Source organism: Populus nigra, chromosome 10, assembly GCF_951802175.1.
Source record: "Populus nigra chromosome 10, ddPopNigr1.1, whole genome shotgun sequence".
Classification (NCBI taxonomy): Eukaryota; Viridiplantae; Streptophyta; class Magnoliopsida; order Malpighiales; family Salicaceae; genus Populus; species Populus nigra.
The window spans coordinates 8,429,887-8,455,777 of record NC_084861.1 but is presented as its reverse complement, the minus strand read 5'-3'; the positions used below and the strand labels follow the sequence as shown (position 1 = coordinate 8,455,777).

At 35.9% G+C, this 25,891-nt stretch overlaps 3 protein-coding genes across 9 annotated transcripts; 2 read left to right on the top strand and 1 right to left on the bottom strand.

The window, feature by feature from the left end:
• Window positions 1-365: 365 nt before the first annotated feature.
• Window positions 366-5,676, bottom strand: LOC133705739 (probable protein phosphatase 2C 15). 7 transcript variants are annotated; one of them, XM_062131111.1, is made up of 9 exons: window positions 5,355-5,676; window positions 3,967-4,868; window positions 3,268-3,439; window positions 2,984-3,137; window positions 2,844-2,907; window positions 2,612-2,719; window positions 2,245-2,370; window positions 1,811-2,043; window positions 366-778 (listed from the first exon to the last, which is right to left on the bottom strand). In XM_062131111.1, the coding sequence occupies exons 2-9, from the start codon at window positions 4,174-4,176 to the stop codon at window positions 559-561; spliced, it is 1,287 nt and encodes a 428-aa protein (XP_061987095.1). In that variant the 5' UTR covers window positions 4,177-4,868; window positions 5,355-5,676; the 3' UTR covers window positions 366-558. The 7 variants fall into 7 exon arrangements, with proteins under 7 accessions (XP_061987095.1, XP_061987096.1, XP_061987098.1 ...); XM_062131112.1 differs by having other exon boundaries at window positions 3,967-4,853; XM_062131114.1 differs by having other exon boundaries at window positions 3,967-4,554.
• A 4,356-nt stretch (window positions 5,677-10,032) lies between these two features.
• On the top strand, window positions 10,033-14,821 carry LOC133704351 (nicotinamide adenine dinucleotide transporter 1, chloroplastic-like). Its single transcript, XM_062129159.1, has 9 exons — window positions 10,033-10,690; window positions 10,855-10,944; window positions 11,569-11,675; window positions 12,137-12,182; window positions 12,272-12,384; window positions 13,548-13,642; window positions 13,852-13,940; window positions 14,040-14,134; window positions 14,243-14,821. The coding sequence occupies exons 1-9, from the start codon at window positions 10,612-10,614 to the stop codon at window positions 14,636-14,638; spliced, it is 1,110 nt and encodes a 369-aa protein (XP_061985143.1). The 5' UTR covers window positions 10,033-10,611; the 3' UTR covers window positions 14,639-14,821.
• A 6,185-nt stretch (window positions 14,822-21,006) lies between these two features.
• LOC133705709 (uncharacterized) lies at window positions 21,007-25,589 on the top strand. The gene is made up of 6 exons (XM_062131065.1): window positions 21,007-21,644; window positions 21,750-21,961; window positions 23,210-23,498; window positions 23,612-23,697; window positions 23,776-23,867; window positions 24,782-25,589. The coding sequence occupies exons 1-6, from the start codon at window positions 21,378-21,380 to the stop codon at window positions 25,012-25,014; spliced, it is 1,179 nt and encodes a 392-aa protein (XP_061987049.1). The 5' UTR covers window positions 21,007-21,377; the 3' UTR covers window positions 25,015-25,589.
• Window positions 25,590-25,891: the final 302 nt, after the last annotated feature.

The following is a 25,891-nucleotide window of genomic DNA, read 5'->3' as shown; positions in this document are numbered from 1 at the left end:
AGTGTAAATTACAGGGTCAAAATTGAGGTTAATATTGTTAATCTTGGGCCACTACCAAGAACAATAGGACTAGATCTTTAAACATCCCAGTTGAAATTCTGTGATCAGCAAATTTACATCATGCATCCATTTGAACAATATGAGGTCAATAAAACCGAGTTCAAAACTCCAGTCCCCCGCAAACCAAACCACCTAGAATATACTTCCAACTTTTAGTCTAGCGTCCCTGTGTTATCATGCAAGCTTGATGGAGGATTAAATACCCTTCTCCGGCGCTAAAGTGATTAAACGAATACTCCTCTACTTGGCACAGAGACGATGGCAAGCATAGCAACCATACCAGCAAATATTATGGACAAACAAAATTTTTGAAGCTCCAAGCAGGTGCTTCTTAGACCAACTCTTCCTTGAATGATAAGACTCGTTTTACATTATAGGCATATATTACATATACATCTGCTGTACCATCGTAGTAAGATTCAAACAATTTCCTTCCCTAAATAAATGTCGTTTACAAAAAAAATTGTGGGAGCAAGAATGGGTGGAAACAGTAAAGAGTTAGGCCACTTTGACTCCACTTGGGCGTTTTCCTTCCATGGCATCCTTCTTATTACGGCAATCAGCACAAAGGAAAGGCCCTTGCCAAGGCTTTGAGCTGGTGGAGAAGATAGAACCAGCATGAACAGAGATGCCCTCGCTTGGAGCAAGGTCAATTTGACAGACAACACATGTAAAAAGACCAGATGTAGATTGCAATGTGGAGTAATCATTCCCTAATCTGTAGCACACGTGAAAAATCACAATTTAGATGTAAACATAGATACAGTAAAAGATTCCCATTCCCAAGTCTGGAGGACACAACTTAAGATTTAGACATTGATACAAGCTAAGAGCTCCCCAAAATATACGCATGCATGGTAAGAAATGGACCAATGAACAAGGATAAGCCCACTAGCACGTCAACTGAACAAATTTAACTAGATGTTATGTGGTGTTCCTGTTACCTAATACATTTTAGGGTCAGAAAACAAATTCTACATGCTCAAAGTACAAAGGATTCAAGACATCCGCATTGTTTTATATGCTACTGCATCACCGGATTCATTGAAGATATAAATAAGGCTTGAGGTTTCTCTTATTTGCTATATAAGTAAAATTACCACTTACCAATTAGCAAATTACAACATTCAACTGAAAGATGCTGTTTAAAAAATTGTTTTCCTCTTCTTATTCCTAAAGCTCAAATCTAAATCTATCAAATTCCCATCCCATTGCCACCATTTCCAAGGCCTGAAAAGCAGGGAGGCTACAACTTAAATCACTTTTCTAGGATGTTCACAAAAAAGATGACACCCCCATCATGAATAAAAATATAAAAAAGGGGAGAGGAAGAAAAACAATCGACTCAGGTCCAAATAATGACAAATTGCAGCTGGGGAAGTTATGTGCACAATTTCAAAATATTTAATAATAAACGATATGATCTCAGACAAAATCCCCCTGCACTGGTTATAACTCATGATGGTTATGACTTATGAGCAAATTTGTCCTCTCATAAAAGGAAAGCTGATAATGCCTCCTAAAAAATAATTATTCTAGAGTTTGTTTGCAACCATCAGGGGGTTAATTAACTCAGTGAGAACATATAACGTGAAAATAATAAAGCATGATGCATATTTCTTCTTAGGATGTCTTCTTTAAAAAACTTACTTTTCATACTATAAATTCAATAATGAATAGGATACTAGGTGGAATATTACAGAGGAAAAGATCAATGTGAGAATATGCATGCAAAAATGGCAGTACTAACCTTTCAGCAAGCATAGCTGAGCCTTCTTCAAACAGTTCTTCGACTGTACCTATGGCAGAAAGCTTCTTTGATAGCTTACTGGAAGAATCATGGCACTTCTTCCTAAACAACAAGGCTCTAAGCATGTTATGTTTCTTGGGAGGAGTTGGAGGCCGAATTGAATTGTCAGGAGGAATTATGTCAACAACTATGCAGGTTGTATCATCCTTTAGTCCCCGTGTCCTTAAAGCTTCCTACAGAAGACCATATAAAATGAAGAAAGCAATTTGAGTATTTATTATAACACAAGCATTCATTAAAGCAATATACTACTTCAGGGCAGCTTTTCCCACAATATTAGCACATATATTATTTTAAAACCATCTTAGAAACTTGAAGGATCATTGAAACAAGACATGCAAAGGAGAAGCGCCACGTAAAAGAATTTTAATTACCTTTACAACTTGTTTGGCAGCAAGTTCAGCTGGTAACCCACGGCAAGATTTTGCTGCCATTTCTGAGGACAAGGCATCCCATATGCCATCAGAAGCAACTATAAGCCTCCCACCTGCATTTGACAGCTTTAAAGGGAATGGAGCAAGTTAGAGTTCGTAATGCAGACAGCACTGCATCCAGTATTAATGCACAGGCTTTGCACTCAAAGAAAGAAAATAATAGAAAGACTGAAATATAATCAACAAAAAAAAAAAAAAAACATAATAGAAGTGGAATGAAAATGATTATTACTTTCACTTGCATGACACATGGAACAGGAACTATAAACTCAATGCATAATAGAAGTGGAATGAAAATGATTATTACTTTCACTTGCTTGACATATGGAACAGGAACTATAAACTCTCCAACATCCATGTCTCCAATTGACCTAGAAAGGCATAAACCTCCAGGCCAACAGCGAAGAGGACCAATCTGTAAAGTATTAAGGGTTTAGACCAAAATTATCATCACTTGAAAGAACATCCATTTCAGTGACAGGCAGTTAGACTTTAACAATTGTAATAAAAATAATGTACAGGGTGTAGAACCACCTCACCTCAACACCACCAACAATGCTAAGCCTTCCAACTTCCCCACCACTGGCAGTCACCCTTTTCCTCCTGCATATAATGTAAAATAGATTATACTTCTGTCCAATTTTTAGGAATGTATAAGATCTCGAGAATAGACACGTACTCCTCCACGTTCTCTTCAAGTCTGTGATCAACAGTCAAGGAGGAAACGGCACCACCCTGAGCATCTAAAATACAACGTGAGTCTCCAACAGAAGCAACAGTAACAGTCCATCTATCAACTATTACAAATGTTGCTGTAGTACCCGAAGTTTCTCCTGAAGAAAGGCACGCCATACATTTAAACAGAAAATATTAGTGTTAACTAGATGCACAACAATATAGTGTGGAATGGAATAACTAAAAGGGATAAAAAGAACTGAAGAATCAGGGTAAAACATCCCATGCCTCTGCTCTGAAACTCCTTATCAGTCTTCACAAATCCGGCAACTAAAGCACGAGGTAAAGCTTGAATCCACTCCTCACGTCCAAGACCACGAGGCATAGCACCCAAAATATGATTCAACAAATTCTCTCTCGTATAAATTGCTGCAGCATTTCCATTGTGCCCATCGAAGATCTGACAGTCAGGGGAGAACAATGACCATCTTATAGATCAAGAGAGACACAGATGCAGCAAAAGAAAAAACATTTTCAGGTCTACAACCTGCTCTATAATCAATTCAAAACAAGGTTGTATTCATGTGCAAAATTACAGATACTTTTCTTCTTTCTGAACTCTATGCAAGGAGGTCAATAAAACCCATATAGTTTTTGAACTTACATACAGTACTATAACAGGGACTGGAAAAGGGAAAGCTGTTACGTACGCGGCAACTATTGCCCTTCGTCAACAACAGAATCAGATTCTTCAGAATATCAGATTATCAAATCAAATAGATTGAAAACAAATGAAAAACCCAACTCCAAAACTTCTTGTAAAGTTGGTTCTACAAAAGGAAAACAACACGGCAAAGTGGACAGCAAAGAAACATATCACCCAACTCAAGGTTTCGTGCACCATGTGCTCATTTCCGCAAAGATGCAAAAGAAACTGTATTCACCAGGGATTGAAGGCATAATAGGAGTTGAGAGAGTAAGGATTACCGCAAATACAGAAAATGTAGATGACGGATTCCCAGGTACCCGCTGACAATCCATCTTAATAAGGAAATGATCCTCCCCTTTCCTAGATTGGGCTGCATGACCATATTTGACAGTTGGCTTCTCCATCTTTTCAATCCTCATTTCTCTGCTGATCAAAGCAGCAAGAGGCACAAGATTATCACGTCGACGCCTACCTTCTCCCGAAGCCATTATTTTCAACTCCAATATCTTAGCCTTCGGAGTCCGGACCTCAGACCTTCAAGTTACTGATTCTTTGGTGTCAAAAGCATATCACAACCCAACATTCCAAGTGCTTATGGTTATATTCAGTCCAACTCAACTTAAACACAACTTCCTTATATCCGTGGTTCTCCCAGAATATATCAAACCCACCAATTCCGTTGGCGTGAAAATCAAAACTCAACGCTGAAATTCAAATATTTTTCATTCAATCACCAATTATTCTAACAATCCGCGGTCCTCAGTCACAGAGCAAAGCAAGTGCAAAACTTAAGATCAAGCAGAACATGAACACATCTTAACTAAGGACGCTGTTGAAGACAGTTGCATCTGTGATGAACAATCAGCCTAACAATGATAACCATAATCTACAATTAGAAGGCCAAGAGCTATATTTTATACCTTAAACAGAAAAAACATTGATGCACCAAAAGCCAGCCTAACTAAAACTGTGTAACATTAGATTTATAATCTGTTAAAATACAAGTTGCCAACTTTAGTTAGAGAATGTGAAATACCAGGAAGAAGCAAGAATGTCTGGTTTTGTGTTTCTTAGCAGAGACGGAAAAAAAAAAAAAAGCAGATCTGATTCAAGCCACTAAGCAACCAGCCACCGCCACAGCCACAAGGATATGGAACGCGTTTTGCTGACAAAAAATGAACTGTAATACCATTATTCTAAACCCCGAAAGTCCCCCAATTAAAAAAATAAATCCCATGTCCTAAATATAAAAATAAACAAATTAAAAGATGAAAGATTCACTTTTTTATGTGCCATCTCAACTTCTATACATTTTTCTCTAACAACAGAGGCAGCCATTTTTTTAAAAAATGAAATTACTTCCTTACCGGGAAACAAAAAAGAATTGTTTAGAAAAACAACCTTTTTCAATTAGAGAAGGGCAAGAAAGAGATTTTGCTGACTCTATAAAGCATCCTACTCACGTACCCAAATTTTCCCTGTTAAAAATCCATCCCTTTTTTGTCCAGTCCCCCTTTTTTCTATTTTTTTACTTGAAAAAGAAGAAGAAAGAAGTTAAAAAGCCAGAATTACAGGCACAAAACCAAATCACAGAGTCCCAATTAAGTAACAAGTGTAATGAAAGTAGTAACAACCAGTAGCTAGCAAGGAGTATGTGTTTGTTTACCTAACCAGAGATGACTCCTTGGGCATGTAGCTGGGCGAGTAAGAGCAACCCTTCAAAAAATAGGTGACGGCCAATGCAGGTGGGTGCTGTAAAATGAGTAAAAAGATGGTACTAGCGCAGCATGCAGTCGATCGTGGAAACTGTCAGAGGAGAGAGGGTAGTAACTAACAGGAGAAGCAGACACGTAATTTTTTAGGGTTTATTTTTTTGTTGTCGCTGCAGAATAATAAGTGGAAAGTGTACACATGCTCAGGAGAGTGCGGCAGGAGGTTGCATGTGTGTGTTCTTCCTGCAGCTATGGTAAAATTGGCAACGATGCGCGTGCGCGCGTGTATGCACTACGCAGGTGGGGTGATGTATCACGCACCTGTGTCTAATTGGCAATAGTTGAGTATTTTATTTATTTATTTAGGTGGTCCCTATTGCTTGGATTTGGGTTATTGCAGGACCACTTTTAAAATAAAATGTGTGTGGTTGGACTGTTCTTGGAGGTCAAATCTGTGGATTAATGGACTACAGTTAGGGCTAGGATTAGCTCTAGCGCGTGATGTCTGGTACCGTAAGTATATAATGATTTTTTAAAATGTTTTTTATTTAAATATATTAAAATAGTTTTTTATATATTTTTTTAAATTAGTGCATTCAAATAATAATAAAATATCTTTTTAAAGTAAAATCTATTATTTTTTAAAAATTTAGTTTGTAATACAGTGCTTGATACTTATGTTTTTTAATTAAAAATATATTAAAATAATATTTTTTTTTAGTTTAGCTAATTTGATATTTTTTTAAAAGTATAAAATAATTTAAAAACACTTTGAAAAATAAAAATGACTACTCACGTATTTAAATATTTGTGATAGAGGAAAGGAACTAATCAAACATTTCGTTATTTAAAAAAAGAATAATTAAATCAGTAGCTCTGGAAATCTGGTAAATTTTGTTGGAATCCGATCATTCACATAATCCAGATTCATCTTTCATTCCCAGAGAGAAACCAGCATCCTTGTCTCAAGCCATGTGATTAGTCTGCATTTGGTGTAGCTAGTACCACTTAGCTTATAAATTATTATAAGCCAGGAGGCCTGGTCGAGGCCTTCAATTTGTAGGCCTGAAGAGCTATCAAAATAAAGAAAATGCAGGCAACGTGATTGCATATGATTAAACATGAACTCTCTCAATTATTATTATTGTTTTATTATCACTGCCCCGCCATCCAAGAAAGGGCTGGTGAAAGTTGGCTCCTGGGGCCTGGGGGGATGTTAAACTGTTTCCATTCAAGCTCTTGCCGGAGTCTTAACTTCAGAGCGATGGGACGGCGACAGATTCATGCTCCGGGGAGCAAAGACAGTGACTTTTACTACCTTGATTACTAGAGAATCAAAATGAAAAAACATACTAGACAGCAAAACATGGAAAGTGATTGTATGGTATGCGTGCGGGCAACTGTCCCACAAAAGCAAAGATGCTAACAGCTATTATATCATTTCAAATTTTTCATTGCTAGAAAAATAGCAATCCGTAAAACCACTGTTCTTGGTCAAGAGGAGTACGCCTCCCCTCTTTTGTGGAGGAGTAGGACATTGATGACAAAATACATTATACTATTGGCCATACAAAAATTAAAATGGTTTAAATGTGTTGAATCGTTTGATGTATTAATGTCAAAAATAATTTTTTAAAAATAAAAAAACATCATTAACATATATTTCAGTACAAAAAATTATTTGAAAAGCAACTAGTATCACATTGACAAACACCCTTTTAATAGTCAATACCTATACAAAATTAATTGAGTACACTCTTCTTTTGATCTTGGTATTTTAACCTAATACAAGTTGCACGTGAATTATGGATGGTTTGTAAACGCTATAAAAACCATGTTTTTAAAAATTTTGATTTGATTTATTTATTTATTTTATTATTGTAATGTATTAATATAAAAAATATTATTTAAAAAAATATTATTTTAATTTATTTATAATAAAAAAAACACTTTGAAAAGTAACCGCTATTACACTCTCAAAAACCCCCTTAAAACCTTCGTACAAACTTTAGTCACCTTGTCCTATCTACTCAACTAAAACATTTATTGTTGTTTTTTTTTTAAAAAAATAAAATATAGCCTTTTAAAATTTTTTACTTTAAATTTTTTTTATTTTTTTATAGAGTTATTTTGGTTTCCAAACACATGTTAACTCTAGTCATTTTTTTTTATTTAATCTTTTAATATTAGGTTGATTGAGAATTAAATTTCATAATTTTTTTTATTTTCTTTTCTGAGATTATTACAATCTTATAACCTGGGTCATGAGCTAGGCTGATTTTTTTTTTTAATTTTATCTTTTAATATCATGTCAATTAAGAATTAAATTTTATAATTTATTTTGGTTTGTGTTCCATGAGATCATTTGATCTCATGACTCGAGTTATGGGTTTGATCGATTAACTTATGTTGACTCGGTTGGTTTTTTGTGTATCTTTTTTAATTGATTTTTTTTATTCATCCTTTAACATTTGATTGATTGGAACTTGAACTTCATGATTTTTTATAATTTATTTTTTATGGGGTTGTCTCGATCTTATAGTTTAGGATTGGTAGATTGATTCGGATTAACTTGACTTGTTTTTTTAATTGAATTTTTTTATTTGAAAGTATATTAAAAAATATATTTTTATTTTAGATATTAGAGCATTAAAATCATTAAAAAACACTAAAAAATATCAATTTAATATTTTTTCAAAACAAACATATTTTTAAAAAACACTAAAAAAAAATACCACACTACATAACACTGATAACAGTATCTTAGGCAGCAAGCAGGAATTAAACCTTTTCATCCTTTTTCTTCTTTCCCTGATTTAAATTCATCCTCGCAGTCCCATGTGCGGGCCATGTGCTTTTGTTGCAGAAGTAAAGCAGTTTCCATTCCATAATTTCACAAAATTTGTGATGGCCTAACCTTCCGATGAACGGCCTGATGAGCCTTTATGGGCTTGTTTGCTCCCGAAAACAAGCATCCATCGTTTTACTACCGTCTAGGTCCACCAATTTATCAGTGGGATGGGATTTCCCTTAGATTTATGACATGCTGTCCGTGTAGTTCTTCAAGTGTTTAATTTGCCCCCTCAATTCAATATTTAATTAATTAAATCCTTGCTCGGTGATTAACTTGAACCCTCTGCCCACCAACATATTTGACGAGTGACACATATAAATGAAAAATAAAATAAAAAAATCAATGAGGTTTAAAAAGCAACTGAAGGGAAAAGGTGAGTGTAAAGAAGAAAAATCAGCGATTCTCTCTGGCCACCACTATATTTATATCTTAATAGTTCCCTTTCCGAAAGAAATCGAATCGATCCACAGCCCAATTCCTCGAAACATTTAATCTTTTTTAAAAATATTATATGATAGCCGAAGCAAACTGTTACTGCCTGTCCAGAAATACATTCGCAAACGATGGCAATGAAGATTATAGAAGCTAAGGTTGGAAACGATAGAAAAACTTACATTTGCATAATTTGTCACAGGCAACTCGCAAGCAAATAAATGATCAAAGTTACGATATTCTTAATAAATTAATGCAGTGCAGACAAACTTTCCATACAACAGTAAGAAAATCTGGTTTTGTTTTCTTGATTTCACCTGGCCACCATTTTATTTACTCATCATCACCCAAAATGTACCCAAGGTGTTTATTTTTTGAGTATTTTTGTTTTGCTAGTAATGGGTGTCTAAGTCAGTTTATATGTATTTTAATTAATTTTTAAAATTAATAATCATGTAAGCTTCTAATAATTTTAATATTTATAATATTTAAACTGATAACTTTTAAAAAATAAATTTAAAATCTAATCAGTTAAGTTACACTTTGACTTCTAAGATGACTTAGAAGTCTCAAGGTGACTGAGCAGATGGCCATACACAAATAATATAGATATAAACTAAATAGTTCAAACAAGAAGGATCGATGCTGATCCTCGTGCTTGTGACAAGGTAAATCTCTGGCAGCAACAAAATTCGTTAAATCTTCGTCATAAGTGACATCTTTATTTTTTCTATAAGCATTTTCTCAGCAACAACACCGGGGCATCTTGTACATTTCCTTGCCAGTTCCTGCAGACTTTCCAGGATATGATCTTGAACTTGAAGGCATGGTATGCCGTATCTTGGTGAAAATATAGGCTCACACACGGCCTTTACAACAGGAGGTGAGCTACACTGTATCGCATAAAACCACGGGATCATCAGGAAGTGCCATGAGAATCTAAATACATAGCCTTGCCATTCCTCTGTGCCTTTCAAACCAAACAACAAGTAGCATGAGTCATTGTATCCCATGCTTTTCATTCGAAATAGACCTGCCTAATTCCTACTTGAAAATGCTAGCGTTGATATCACGACCATAGTCTCTGACATGCCTCAAAAGTAGGATTTGTATGCTCATTTTTCCAAATATATATATACATACATATATATATATATACATACATACATATATATATATATATATATATGTATAGAGTTTTTATTAAATAATTTTGACAAAAAAAGTTGACTTTCAGTAAAAATAAAAAAATTAACTTCCAACCACAAATGCAGTCTATCTATGTGTAAATCTTGATAAAAAAATTTGCCTCCTTGGTGTCTGTTTGTTTTCCCTCTCATTTTTTGAGAATTTGGCACCTCTCTCGACTGATAACGAGCCTTCTGACCGAGCGCTTAGCGATGGAGATATGGAATCGCTCTCTTTAACAGGCAAATAAAGTTCTGATCTGACATCATCAGCTTCCCAATCAAAAAGCAAACCAAAAAACAAGCCCTTCAGAAAATATGCGTTAATATTCATTTTTCTTTTATGAAAATAGTTGAGCAAACACCCAATCTTTTATCTATAGTTGGCTTCCAACAGAAAAAAATAAAATAAAAATAAAAAACCTCACTTTGGGATCTTCTTCTCATTCCCTTCCACATAATAGCCAGAAGCCTAAAGTTGGACCTCTTCAATTCAGTGTTTCGTCCACGTCTGACTGCAGTCAGTCCTAAAAACCCTTCAAAGGGGCCAGCTCCACCTCGAAAACATGTCCTTCCTGGTCAATGCAATGCAATAGAGAATAGGAGCACCATTTCTTTCTTCTTACACACACCTATTGGCGTGTATATATATATATTGATTGATTTAGATATAGATCTGCCATGGTGATTTGGTTTTGTTTTATAGTATTCTTGGAATTGTAGAGAGAGTTTTCAAAGATGACCGGAGGTGGGGAAGCTTCCCATAAGCGAAGCCCCAGGGAGCTAGTGTGTCATGCTGGTGCTGGTGCCTCCGCAGGTCTGCTTCATAAAACCCAAGGCGTTTGTTTGTGAATTTAATTTGTGGGTTTTATGTCTAGTTCAAGAAATTAGTTAGTTTTTGTTAATGATTGGTGCACCCAAGTTTAGTTGATTAAGGATTGGATAATTTCTGCAAGATTATATAGTTGATGTTTCTTGCAGGTGCTATTGCAGCCACGTTTATGTGCCCATTGGATGTGATCAAGACGAGGCTACAAGTCCATGGCTTGCCCCCCAATTCAGTTCAAGGAGGTATGGTAGATTCTGTGCCCTTGATTATTATTATTATTATTAGTAGTAGTAGTATTATTATTATATGGTCAATGGAAAAACTTTGAGTTAGTTTGCTTATGGGAAGCAAACTATGGGGAGGTGCTTTGAGATTGAATTGCCTTTTAGATATTTGGATGAGTAAAGATTTCAGCCTTTAGAACCATAGGGCTAAACCATTTTGACAAGTAACTTAATAGGAACACGGGACCCTGATTTTTTGTTCATGACTAAACTGGGATCAGTGCTGTAATCTTTTATTTTATTTTATTTTCTCACCTCTGTTTGTCTATCGGTATAAAAAATATATCTGGCTTTCGGTACTATCGAAGCCCATGCTGGGTTTCAATGGTAAACTTATAACTTCATCTTCTTGACCTTTCCCCATAAAAACGTATGCATTTTCTTCCCTGTTTGTGCGATGCAGTAATTATCAACTTGTCTGCATCAGATTACATGAAGCGTAATGTCACAGTATATTCTTTTGCCATTGCTCCTGAGATGAACTAGTAATATGATCATTCTCTTGTATCAGATGGATAATGCAGTTTCCTTGCTTATTGATTAATACCATTCTTTGTGCTCTTCCGTTTCCTCCATGCTCAGGTAGTATCATCAGCTCAAGTCTACAGCACATTGTTAAAACTGAAGGTTTTAAGGGATTGTATCGTGGGCTCTCTCCAACAATAATGGCACTTCTTCCGAATTGGGCTGTGAGTATTGTTTATGTTGCTTTTTCTTTTTTATGGACAAGTTCTTGAAAAACATTAGGGTGTTTATAATGTGATTATTGCGCTAAAATATGATTTAATTATCTAAGACTTAAAGTGTGGGTTTCCCAAATCCACCTTGCTTGAAGCTTGCCTGTTGGTTCTTCATTATATTTTTGTGGAGAATTTTAATAGTGGGGAAGAGGAATTCTGGTTTTGTTTTCTATTGAATGGAAAAGAATCGTCAATATGTCTGTGGAAAGAAGACAATGATCAATAAGAAGACATCACTTTGTCCACCTTGTTTGAAAAATTACATTATGAAAGCACCCTCTGAATTCCAGAGCGTAGTTAACTCTGGGATTGATCAAAGGGAACTGTGATGAATTTTTTTTATCCTAAGGCAAACACCTTATATGCTCTTCGTGTTTCTGGTAATGACAAATGTGCTCATTTCATTGCAGGTGTATTTCACAGTTTATGAGCAACTCAAAGGCATCCTTTCAGATGGTTGGTTTCTTAAGAGTTTCTTTCTATTCTTTGTTCTGCTGAATTATTTGTTTTGATTTATTTTAAAACCTTTTGTCCTAATATTGTAGTGGATGGAGATAGCCAACTCTCAGTTAGTGCAAACATGGTAGCTGCTGCTGGTGCTGGGGCTGCCACAGCCACTGTAACAAATCCTTTGTGGGTTGTGAAAACCAGACTCCAAGTAAGTTAGCATGGTTATGAATTTGATTTCCTTTGAATATGCATAACGTTTGTTATGATCACAATGGTTCTATTATGTGTCAACAACTACAACTTCTGCCTGCTAAATTCTTGAAGGTTGCTACCAAAACTTCATTATAGTTTTCGTTTGACAAACGAATATGCACATGTTTTTATTGGAAAGAACTTTCTAGCTGCACTTGGTTTAAATTGCTGCCTTGTCGGAGTTCATAGCTGTATAGGGACAACTTTGTTGCTGTGTGTTATAATCTCGCTGAAGTATCCCATCCAGGAATATCTTGAAAGTGGGTGGAGTTCTGAGGATCAAACTCATCAACTCCAGAGATACGCTTGACCCTAGCAGGCATATATCTTGAACCTTAAAAAATGAGACACATAAAAAAATTCAATCCTAATTTTTTATCATTTTAAAAGTTGGTCTTCTGCAGATAAGTGATTGCATTCATTTGATTCCCTTATCATATGGTCCTATCTTTTTATTTCCATTTTCCTAGTAAAGTAGAATGGGAGTTTACACGCCTTAACAGCAAAAAGATATGGAGGCCACTTCAAAAGGATTGGTAGCTTGGTTTTTCCTGACTGGGAATCTGGCTCATCTTAAGATACTTCATAATCTTAATAAAACTAATTTGTAAGAATAGCTAACTCATGTTTTTGGTTGGTAGACTTCAAACATAAGACCACTCGACCTAATAAATTTCCTAATCAGTTGATCTCTCAACATTTGTTGCAAAAACAATATTATCTATGTATAGATATCGCCACTTTTCACCTTTGAAACCGCGAAGCGCTCTCTCTCTCTCTCTCTATTCTTTTATATTTCAAGTTTGCTCAGTTCTGAAAACTCGTGCTTCACATAACTTGCAATTGCTTGAGAAAGAGACATTGAATTTGCAACTTAATGCACAATGTACAAGCTCAACTTATCGCAATGTATAGATTTGAGGATTTGAAATGTGGATTTGCATTTCTGATTCTCTTGAAAATGTATATAGGATGCCTGATGTTTCTTTGCTCGGGATGTGTGGATACTTTGATATTACATGCGAGCAACTGTTATTCTGCATAGCTAATAATTTATTAATAATGTTTGCATCATTGCTGTTCTTTTTCATTCATTCATTTGTTTTTCTTCTCTCTAAGACTCAAGGAATGAGGCCAGATCTGGTTCCTTACAAAAATGTTCTTTCTGCTTTGAGGCGGATTACACAAGAGGAAGGCATACGAGGGTTATATAGGTCAGTAAATTCTGAATTCCGATTCAGCCTTCTTGATTAAGCTTTTAAATGCTGAAGGACATGATGTGAATATATATTACTGTAGTATTCAAGGCCCTTTAAGCTTGTTTCTTTGTGCTAGCATTGGTGCTATGATTTTAAGACGATTGGAAAATGTTTTTTCCCCTCCTGATTTGGTTTCATAACGCTGCATTCTTTGTTTGAAACAGCGGTATTCTGCCTTCTTTGGCCGGGATAAGTCATGTTGCAATTCAATTTCCAGCATACGAAAAGATCAAGTTTTACATGGCAAAGAGGGGTATTGTTTACTATCTCTTATTCTTTCTGGGTTGTGAGTCAAACTTTTGTAAATTATAATGTTTGAACAGATTTGATAATATTGTTTTGAATTTACCAGGTAATACAACTGTTGATAATTTGAGTCATGCGGATGTGGCAATTGCCTCATCAGTAGCCAAAATACTTGCCTCTGTACTGACTTATCCTCATGAGGTATGCCCTGGCATGGCACTCTACTGCAGTGAGGGTTCCATCTCTTATGAAAGCTCTGTCCACTTATGCGTTTGTCAATTGTTGTAATATCTTCATTTCAAATACTAGGTGGTGCGTTCAAGGCTTCAAGAGCAAGGGTGTCTCAGAAATTCTGAGGTCCATTATGCCGGTGTCGTTGATTGCATTAAGAAGGTGTCCCGCAAGGAAGGCTTTCGTGGGTTTTACCGTGGCTGTGCAACTAACTTAATGAGAACGACTCCATCTGCTGTGATTACATTTACCAGTTACGAGATGATACTCAAGTTCTTTGAGCGAGTTCTGCCTTCAGACAAGAAGCCTTCACGTGCCCGGACCAAATCCCATGACTATGCCAAACCTCAACAGGGAAGCAGAGGAAATGTTAATAGTGACAAGGACACTGTTTCAGGGCAATCACAAACCCAGACAAATAAGACCCCCTCCATTCCTATGGGAAACAAAGAGCAGCTACCTGCAGGGCACTGATTGATGCTGTTTCTTCACAACTTCCCTGTTAGGGAAACTCTCCACAGAAAATGAATGGCTTCGTAAAATGTGAAGGTGAATAAAAAAATGCAAAATTCTTTTGTTTCAAAATTTTGTTTATTTTTTGTATGGTAAGGTGAGTCCTTGGTTGATTCAGTCAGTCTGCAATTTTCTGTTCTTTCATCCGCCCGTTTATTTTTCTTTCTTTCTTTCGTTTTTTAATTTTTTTTCAAATGCCTCGCCTTCGCTTGGACGTTGGGGATGATCGAAGAGCCAGACATTTTAGATATTCTCGTCTTGTTAACTATTCTTAGGGAATGAAAAGGGTAGCATGGCTGGGACTCGGATGAGCACGAATCTTATGCCCTGCTGCGCTGTGCTGATTGGAATCTTTAGCTTGCTGTGTATATTTCTCTTGGATGGAAAGTATTAGAAAGAGATTTCTAGTATTTAATTATAAAGGCAAATGCTACCCTTTATTCTACACAAATACTAGGATGAGCTCGTGGACAAGCATCTAACCTTTTAATTTCTTCTTCTTCTTCTTCAAATAAAAAAAAAAAGGAATCTGTTCACCTTTGACTAGTGTAGAAAAAAATAATCTCGAGACCAGATAACTGTAGCAGCATCCATATAGAAGAGGACCAGGAATTTGTCGTGGGGAAAAAAATTGCAAAATTATATAACATACATGAAGCTATTAGACTAACTGTATATATGTGGGAAAAGATGACTCGCGATTTAAAGTGAAAATATTATATGTGGCCCCTAAAATAATGATAAAAAAAAATGAAAAAGAAGGGAACCAGAAAGAAAAAGAGGAAGAAAATGGTAATACTAGAGTAATCATAACTGAATCTCAATAATTCAGTATATCCTTTGCATAGTTAAATCAAATTACCCATCCACATCACTAATTTACATCGGAAAATGAAGATCCTGTTTTTTTTAACCCTCAAAGAGTTTGTTGATACCAAAATTATTTACTACAACTCCAGTAGAAAACCCTTGCCATGGCAGTCAAAATCAAGATTAAGATTAAAAATTATCCCGCTCCGGGATACTAACCAGCATGGGCCGCCAAGCTCTCCTCCAAACAGACCTGTGTCTAAACCCGATCCAACCGGGTCTAGGCGGGCCCAGTCCATCTCCCAAACCGTTAACTTTCATTCTACACACTCGCCTCACATCTCCCCTCTCTGCCCCACTCCTTCTCCTTTCCAATTCCTCATCAAACGCCGTCGCGGATATAAACCAATTCTTCAAAGTATCCCTCTCTCTCCGGTAATGGCGCCACGCTCCTCCGATGGTGAATCAGTGGCTCCTGTCGGCGAGGAGAGCGGATTCCGAGGAGCCTACGGAGTGTGGTTTTGCGGTGCTGGCGGAGGTGGACTGCTGTACTTGTTCTCGGACTTCGTGTTGGACTCTGTGCCTCGCCGCACTGTGTTGCTAGAAGTTTGAATTTCTGCAACGTCGCCAGTTTTTTGCACGTTCTTCGTTTTTTCTTATTTGTTTGGGATTGCGGTTATATGCTTTTAAAACAAAATGTATTTGTTATGATTTTAAATTATTTTTTTTTTATGTTTTAATATTGTTTTGAAAGGTTAATATTAAAAATAATTTTTCAAAAATAAAAAAATAAATTTAATAAATTTCTACCTAAAACAATATTTTAAAAAACAATATTTATATTAATTCAAAAGAAAACAATTTGTTTGCTGTCTATCATTGACTCCTGTCTACTTAAGTAGCGGCGGGAGTATGAGTATGACGGTGATGACGATAATGTTTGTGTGTGTGTGTGTGTGTGTGTGTGTGTGTTAGCACTTCACAGTGGTTTTGCTCGAGTGAAAGAAGAAAGGATCAGTTTCCATATTTGGTACTAAAAAAGGCGAGTGAAATATAAAATCCTTCCTTCCTAATCACAAACAACATGTTGAAGGCTAAAAAACTAGGAGAGGAAAAAATGAGTCATGAACTGAACCCCGAATACAAACGGTAGTAATTTAATATAATTGTGACCTCCATTAACTATATACAGTCCCTTGTACATAAACCTGCCAATGTCGTGCCTTGAATCTCCTTTCAGCGTACAACAGAACAAAGACAGGAAGAAAACAGACATTTCCATCTACAATCTGGTGTATGATCACCAATCAACTTGAAATTAAACAGCTTGGAGGAAAAACTTAACCGCTTTCATTAGGTGTAGTAGAACCACTACTGAACCAATTAGCAGTAACAGAATTAAACCAGTGAAGTTGGCAGGCGGATGTTCTTCAATATATAGAGCAGCCTCATCGCAGTAGGGTGGTGAAGGTGGTGGCAGTGTGTTCTTCGACTTCTTGTTATCATCATGAACTCCTTCAGGATTCTCCATGGACTCCCCATTTTGAATTATTTTTAACTCCCGCAGAACATTTCCACGGAAGGTCTCATTTCCTTCTCTTGTTGCAGACATTGTAAAGCCATCTCTGCAACTAACGTTGTCATTATTTTAACTTCCTCATCTGAATTATAACCAAGGCGTGAATCGATCATCTCATCAAATGCACATTTTTTAATTTTACTTATTGCTAAAGTTGGCAAGGTTAATATTCTCACACGCAGATAATGCTTGCACTTCAAGTGGAAAGTTGCGGATTAGCAATGCGAATATGTCATTGTTCTCCTGATTTCTGTTTCCTAGAAGCTGTATAAGTGAACACTGAGGTGGAAGATGTGGAAAAGTTTCGAATTCCAGTATGATAGATACTCAAGTTATGGCAGGGTACATCTACTTTTACCAATCGGCTCCCATCTCTGAGAGGGTTGATGCATTTGACCAAGGTTAGATTAGGCAAAATTTGCAAAGAGAAAAAAGCAAACCCAGAAAAAGTCAAATTGTTGAAGGTTGTGAAATCACGGGAAAAAATTCATATATAGCTTGGGTTCATAATCATCTCTTGAATTCAAAACGATTTACGGTCATCAACCGATGATGACAGTTTTGGAATGGTAGTAGAAGAAGGGTTAAAGGCAATGGAATTACAGAGTTTTCAGATTGTATAAAGTCTGATAATTCAACAGTATAATGGATTCTTAGTGGTTCTCTTCTCTTTTCAATTCTTCCTCGTGTAGCAGAGGCCTAGAATTTTGGTGATCGCGCCAATTTACAACATCTCATTAATTACCTCTATTAAAATATCATTCTCCTCGTGCTTGTTATCCCCGGCCTCGTGGCACAGCTTAACCATGCCTGATACCTCCACTGAAGCACCGCCAAATTGTATCCTACCAGATACACTAGAGCAGACTACTGAGCTGACCAGCATAGGTTCAACATTATATACTGGGAATCAGGGTTAAGGTAGTGCACGCCGCGTAAACAAACAGGGTAGATCAATTATATATGGCGGGGCCTGGTGATGCCTGGAGCACTGAGGGTAGCCTTAATTTGCCACTATTAACTATGGAAATATTCTTACAAGATAATATTATACCTGGTAGCTATGAATTGCAATGTCATGTTTGTGAACGGGGAGAAGATCTTTATCACTGTATTCTAACAAGATACTGGCTGCTGGGAACCTGGGTAGCTTCTCTCTAAACTATATGTATTTTAGAATTCATGAATCCACTAAGTTAAAAAGGGGTGTGCGTGTAGATATCTAGACCTAAAATTAAGAGATCATGAGAGTAACCCCATAACTAATCTAGAAAGAGCTAGGCACGAGAGTCGAGACAGTTAAAAACATGGAAGCAAGTCATACTATCATCTCCGTGTCTGGGGCGGGATCCACCATCACAGAAACATACACTGCTACCATCTTCAAACCCACATCGGCCACCGCTCTTCGGCAACGAGGACGATATTTTCTTAGTCCGGCCCACTTCAATGTAAATCCATCCTTCAACAACTTCTTATAGTCAACATCTCTTATTGTATGTTTAGCCACCCCTTGCTCCAATTGAATGGGCGCAGCAACTACAGACTCACAGACACTTCTGTTCACGCCGTCGTCGTCCCAAGGGGCTCCTGATGACTCATTGCAGTTATGAAAGAAGTAAACATCAGCATGGTGGGGAATAAAATGGATAGAAGACCGATCAAAGGAGTAGTCACATCAAGGTTGGGCGTGGGGCAAGAAGTCACATCAAGGTTAGCCAACCGAAAGGACTGGTTAGTGGTTACCATAAGTGAGGTCCTGAGGCTAGCTCCAGAGGTCTTGTAGATGGGCATACCTTCTTCACCAAAGCTAGATGACCACAGAAGTCAGTTCCATACATTAAAATAATCTAATAATATAAAAAAATTAATTTCAAATAAAAAATAAAAAAATTTCAATTCTCTTAAAAAGATTTTATTACTTGTTTGTTTCTAAAATCTTTTTAAGAGAATTGAAATTTTTTTATTTTTTATTTAAAATTAATTTTTTTATATTATTAGATTATTTTAATGTATTAATATTAAAAATATTTTTTTAAAAATAATAAAAAATATATTATTTTAATATATTTTTAAATACAAATATTTTAAAAAATAACCATTACAATTAAAAAAAATACCGATAAAAAATCCGGTCCCAACAGGCAATAGTACTTTGAAATTGAAAAGGTCATGTTGCCCCCATATCATGGATGCAATAAAGAAGCAGAGCTAAAAGAACCGGAGATGTAAAGGAAATTGAAGGAAATTCGGCATCTTGGCCTAAAACATTATCATAGTGCTCCGGATGTAACATCACTTGGTTGGCCTTGTTTGGTATGCATTAATTAATTAATTTGCAAAGCAAGCACTTGACTAGCTGTCTCCGGGAGGCCAGAGTAGGCCGCCTTATGTATAAAAAAAAGCGTTCATAATCAATGGTCAGATATCATGCTATGACTCCTCGTTACGAAAACTAGGTTTACTGTAATTGAAGTTTTCAATCTTGAGCTGTGAGCTTTAAGAATCTAGATGCATATATGTACCTATATATTACGTGCGCGTGCATGTACTTTTGATCAAGAAATCTCCCCCGGTTCTGTACTTCACAGAACAGACTCGTACTCCCCGATGTGTTTTTTTAACTAGTTTTGGACACAGACTACAGTCTGGTTGGGAGAAATGGCGCAATTCGGTAATCATGATTCTGTGGAGATGGGAGGATAAACCAGAGAAAATTAAAAAAAAATATTTTCAAAAAGTTTAATAATTCAAATTAAAAATACTTTTTATAAAAAGTATTACTTGTTAAATAAGAATTTATAACAATATTATAAGCAATTTTTAATAAAAAAAATTATAATTCAATAATTTGAACATGGCTATAGAAAAAATAAAAATAATTAATATGAAAAAATTATATATAGCAATGCACAATATTTTCCCATATTACTTTTAGTTTATTAGTAGTTATATAGACGAGATATAGTGTGTTTGTGATACATAGACATGCTTTTTTATTTAAAAATATATTAAAATAATAAAAAATAATAAAATTAATTTAATGTTTTATAAATCAAAACACATTTTTAAAACGAAACTCCAAAAGCAAAAACAATAACAATGCAGTAATATTTTCACCTTTTTTAATTTATTATCGGTGATAACTTTGTACGCATTTAAGTGACTGGTTGACAATGGAAATAGTAAACACCAAATTTGTATAAAAGTTGTGAATGATTTGGTTGTGTTCTCCGAAGAAAACACAACCACCGAAAGGAAATTAAAAAAACATATTAATTTTCTCGAGACAATCGAATGGGACAAGAAAAGGACAGCATTCCCTTTTCTCTCCGAAACCCACCATACACGTGTCCTGCAATCTCCAATTTACACGTGTTAACACCTCCTTCGTACAACCCCGTTGAGTCCAGTTTGCATTTAATTAACATGAAAACAATTAAAAAAATAAAGTGAAAGATATAAAATAAATTTTTTTTTTTAATATAGTTTTGAGTGGTTTTTTTTTAAAGGGTGGTTCTCTCCTTATTATCTTCCTGAATTTCTTTAAATTAATCTAGTTAATAACTTTCTAATTATGAATATGTTGGGGAACGCGGTATAAATTATGTTTTTAAAAAATTTAATTTTTTTTACTAAAATTTAATATGATTTATACATTTTTATGTGCTGATATCAAAAATAATTTTTTAAAAATAAAAAATTATTAATATATATTTTAATATAAAAAATTATTTAAAAAACAACTATTACAATGCTACCAAAAACACGCTCTAATAATCTATTTAATTTCTTACCTAGAAACCTAATAAGATTCACCCGTTAATTTTACTCACAGTCAGAGAATATCAGATAGGGCCAGATCTGTCCTCTTACCTATAAAAGTATTCCATCTTGTCAAATATGGACCCCTCAGATTATTATTTCTTTTTTACAAAGAAGTACAAAATAACTTAAACATGGTAGCAGGTTCTTACCTTTCCCCTTTCAGGTTCTATTCCTCCCCTTTTCCTCTTCTCTATTTCGTTTCAATTTTTTCCCCTCGACTCACATTACAGTTCTACCCCTTTCACCTCCTTCAGATCCATCATCAAACACTCGCAATCTCCATTTTTAGGGTTTTAACATTACCACACACACTCTCCCCCTCTCTTTCCTTTCTCACTGATATAATTTTGCATCAACTCACAAAAATCGCTCAATACCTGCATACTTTCAACTCATTTCAATCTAGTCCTTCACAGGATTATTCCGTACACAAGAGAGGTTAGTAATTAGATTTTAGGAGGAGTTGTTTGCTACTAGGTAGAAATGTTGGGGACGGGATTGCAGTCAACGCGGAGGCGAGGAGGCGAGGATCGGTTTTGTAATGATGTGAAACCGCGCAGGGCTCACCGGACCGATCAGCTTCGTAGAGCACAAAGCGATGTTACCGATGATAAACCAGTTGAGAACCTGACTGGTGGCTTCGAGGATTTGACGAAACCGGAAAATGTTTCTGTTCCGGCGTTTGAGAGTAATTTGGATCGGTTTTTGGAGTCGATCACACCTTCTGTTCCTGCTCAGGATCCCTCTAAGGTTTGGTTATATTTGAATATTTATTTATTTTTAAAATAATTATTATTTGAATAGAATTATTTATTTATTTATTAAATTAAGTTTTTGAAATGAATTTGTTGGCAGACGGCAAGGCGGGGATGGAGGACGTATGATGTGGAATTTGAGCCGTATTTTGTGCTGGGTGATTTATGGGAATCTTTTAAAGAATGGAGTGCTTATGGTGCAGGAGTGCCTTTAATTTTGAACGATAGCGACTGTGTTGTTCAATATTATGTTCCTTATCTTTCTGGTATCCAAATATATGCTGATTCTACGAAAATGCCTCCCAAGCCAAGGTAAAATAAAAATACTGCTGGTTATGGTTTTGTTTCTGTTCTGGAATCTTTTGCCTCATTATAGTTGGTTGTTTGGGTTCTGTCCTTGTACAAAACATGCATTCATTATTTCTGGTTTGCATCTGTAAATGCCATGATTCATACTGCCGATTAGTTTTTTCCATAGGCTTGTATAGTTAATAAAAGCGTGGTGTATGTTTAATCTTTACCTTTGAACTTGTATTTACTCGTATACTGTTAATCCTAGTGTGTAGTTTACCGATTGAAAATAAAAAAAAGAATAATCTGGTTTTAGTGTATTTTTGAGCCAGCTTCTCGTCAGGTTTGATCAAAAGCTTGATTGCTAAAAGGCAATTATGATATGTGGTTTTTTTTTTTTTTTGCACTAAATGTCAAAGAATTTCATCAAGCATCTCTTAAAAAGGTATATGGAGTTACATTTGTTAATTTTGTTGCGTAACTTATTTTTCTTTTGTGTGGTTGGTGTCGAGGTCATATGCTCCTGCTGAATGACGAAATGAGTCTTAAGTCTTCAAAGATGATTTTTATACATTTAAATTTGTACCACCAATATTCTGTTAGACAGGAAGTTTGCATTGGGCCTTCTCTTGGGTTTTGATGTGTTGGAATAAGATCTCATTCTGTTGGGCATTTCTTACTGGCTGTTACCTTGTTTTTTGAGGCTATCAAAATTGTGGGTTATGGAATGGGTGTCAGAAAATGTTGCATTGCATTTTAACAACAAAGTTATTTCGTGTGTGATTTCTTTTAAATATAGTCACTCTTAGCAAAACTGAACCCAGGCCCAAGCCAATACAGCTCTGATTTCAACTTATCGTGATATTGCCATTAATTTTTTTTTATCAAATGATACGATTTCAACTTATTATGAATTAGCTCTACTCTGAAGTCATATTCTGGTATCCCCTACAACCTAATTCCTGATGATAAATTTCAAAATTGTTTTATGCCTCATCTTTCAATAACTGGGCTACACACGTGCAGTTTCAGAATCAGTATCATGTTTGTGTCCTAGTGTTATTGTCACTAGGCACAAATAGCTAGTACTCAACTTGTCCCATTTGCTTACCTAGGTTTAGAAATGGCTCACAGGCCAATGCAGACACAATCTATTTTACTGAACATATTACAGCTTATATTATCTTGTTCTCTACATTTTTTAACATGTTCGTTTTTTTTTTGGATTGGCTGATTGTATAGTAGAACTGAAGTTTGTTCTCGTTGCAGACAATTGGGTGAGGATAGTGACAGTGATTTTAGAGATTCAAGTAGTGATGGAAGCAGTGATTATGAGCATGAAAGAGGACTGAAATGCTCAAGGGAACGATGGAATCATTCTCAGGCAGCTAATGACTTGCCTCCTAGAATGGATGGATTATCATTGAGAGATCAACGTGGTGCCCATCAAGAGGATTTCTTCAGTGATGAGGGTGAATATGTGAATTCTCAAGGTTGCTTGCTATTTGAGTATCTCGAACAAGACCCTCCCTACAGCCGGGAACCATTAGCTGATAAGGTTATCAAGTGTCCTTTTTCAGATATAGAAATCCATGCATATTTTTATGAGTGTGGTTCCCTTTTTAGGTTATCTCTTTTTACCTTATCCTGAACTCTTTTTTACCGCCTCAGATATCGGATATTGCCTTCCGTTTCCCTGAGCTGAAGACTAGAAGAAGTTGTGATTTATTACCTTCAAGTTGGATTTCTGTGGCCTGGTATTCAACATTTAGTGTTGCATTTGATTCGAATGTTATCATCACACATAGCTTATAGTTCCTTATGGACTTTTATAGGTACCCAATTTACAGAATACCAACAGGACCAACCTTAAAAGATCTGGATGCTTGCTTCCTGACATTCCATTCTCTCTATACCTCATTGGGAGGTAATGAAATATATTTGGCTGCTGATTTCTTTATGTTGCACTGTGAATTTGTAATTGTATTATTTTTTGGTGTCTTTAGTTTTTTATTCTGCTTGTTGATATTTTAAGTTAGATCTTATGTGTGGGCCTCTTACTCTTAGAGATGTTCCTAAATTAGAACTGTTTTAACTATATTGCAAACTTATCAACCCTTCCTCTAAAAGCACTTCCATATGAAATGCCATCTTTTAGGATCTTGCATTTAATGCTTTGATTGCCATTTGATGTATAATAGAGCTTGGCTTTACCCTTGGATTGGTTTTTGGTATTAAAAAATTAAGATTGCTATGTGGTTAACGTAAGAATACAGGATACTATAGGAAATTGAACAATAACATTTCTTAGACTATTTGAGACGGGCATAAATTTTGAGACGAAAAAGGAAAGGAGGACCATAAATGTGGATGAAGGAGTGCATAAATTAATGAATTAAAAGCATGCATTTTTGTTCTTTTTTTACTTTAACTTTCAGTAAGTATGCACCGCTTCTCTCCAAATTATAATTTTATTCTGCTGCCTGCAACACACCCTTTTTAGCATAGGCATTGTTACCCTAATCCTTTATAGACTGGACTTTTTTTTATTTCATTTCTCAATGGAAGTCTAGAATACCTGCAATCATGACAATGCTGATGATGCTTGTGAGACCAGTGGATTTGAATGAAATAGTGTCATGGTATTATGAAAGTCAAATCCAATGGTTTTATAGGCACCAGCATTTGTTGATACAGTCGTCGTAGCAACCCTGTTTCTCATTGTAACTATTTTGGACCTGAATAATTTTCAGCATGACAAATCTAAATGCTTAACATGTTTCTATCAAATATAGTTTTTCTTCAACTTTAATGAGCTCATCATGCCAACTTTCTTGGCAGGTGGGCGAAGTGTACAGGCCCCTGTAATGACGTATTCCAATGAAGTGGATGGTGTGTCTGAGATGTCCTTGCCTGTTTTTGGTCTCGCATCCTACAAGTTCAAGGGGTCCTTGTGGACATACAATGGTGAATGTGACCATCAGTTGTCAAACTCACTATTCCAGGCTGCTGATAAATGGTTGAGATTGCTTCAGGTCAACCATCCAGATTTCCTATTTTTCTGCCGCAGTTGATACAGAGATATGACTGTTACCACACTACTCCAGCTATTACACAAGTGAAGCCCAGTTTTGCATTGGTACATGCACACACCTGATATGTGAGTTAATTTATGGAGACCATCATGTTAAGTGGATTTGGGTGTCATATTCTAGTAGGTTTCCTGTTATCTTTAATAATTTATGAGGAGGGGTGAAAAAAAATGCTGAGAATGCTTTAGAATGGAAGGGGTGCAATTGCAATAAGGCTCAAGCATAGTGAATAGAAAAAAAATAGAGTTAGGATATGCTGCAGAAGGCCTGATGAGCAAAACCAGGGTAAAGAGGTGGTTTGGCTTTGCTGTCAGTGTAACTAAGTTACGTCAAGCTTGTTTTCAATGTTTTCTATAATGGGGTATGTCATGATAAACCAGGCACTTTTTTTTGTCCTGATTATCCGTGTTTAGGATGTAGTGTTTTATTCAACATCTGGAAGGGGATGTTGGTAGGTTGTGTTTTCAAGTTTGAGCCCACCTCACATATGTAATCTAACACTTTACTGTTGTGATATCCATGAGGAGTAATGTGCCGAAATGGTTTTGTTATCTGTACATTATGATTAGGTGAAACGGTGGTCCTGATATTTTTTTTTCCCCACTTGTATTCTTGTGTATCGCCCACAAGCCCTGCCATTTTAACACCAACTGCTGTGGCATGGCCCTGATTTTAGTGCCTCTAATTCAATTCAGATTGTGCTTACATATTCTACAATACGTCTCTTATCCATGGATTCTGCCATGGTCTACAATCATTGAGTAGCCTACTTTTTCTATATCTAGAAGTCCCATCTTCAACTTGTGTAATACAGCTCTTTCTCTGGTTGGAAGAAAACCGACGAGGGTCTAAAAGACCT

Bases quoted from the DNA above. Each gene is read 5' to 3' on its own strand.
- LOC133705739 (XM_062131111.1), bottom strand. From the start codon at position 4,176: ATGGCTTCGGGAGAAGGTAGGCGTCGACGTGATAATCTTGTGCCTCTT. The intron at 3,440-3,966 runs GTAATCCTTACT...CCTGACTGTCAG, and splicing joins CTACATTTTCTGTATTTGCG to ATCTTCGATGGGCACAATGG. The intron at 2,720-2,843 runs GTGAGGTGGTTC...AATACTTTACAG, and splicing joins GCATTGTTGGTGGTGTTGAG to ATTGGTCCTCTTCGCTGTTG.
- LOC133704351 (XM_062129159.1), top strand. From the start codon at position 10,612: ATGACCGGAGGTGGGGAAGCTTCCCATAAGCGAAGCCCCAGGGAGCTA. The intron at 12,385-13,547 runs GTAAGTTAGCAT...CTTCTCTCTAAG, and splicing joins TTGTGAAAACCAGACTCCAA to ACTCAAGGAATGAGGCCAGA. The intron at 13,643-13,851 runs GTCAGTAAATTC...TGTTTGAAACAG, and splicing joins GGCATACGAGGGTTATATAG to CGGTATTCTGCCTTCTTTGG.
- LOC133705709 (XM_062131065.1), top strand. From the start codon at position 21,378: ATGTTGGGGACGGGATTGCAGTCAACGCGGAGGCGAGGAGGCGAGGAT. The intron at 21,645-21,749 runs GTTTGGTTATAT...ATTTGTTGGCAG, and splicing joins CTGCTCAGGATCCCTCTAAG to ACGGCAAGGCGGGGATGGAG. The intron at 23,868-24,781 runs GTAATGAAATAT...CTTTCTTGGCAG, and splicing joins TCTCTATACCTCATTGGGAG to GTGGGCGAAGTGTACAGGCC.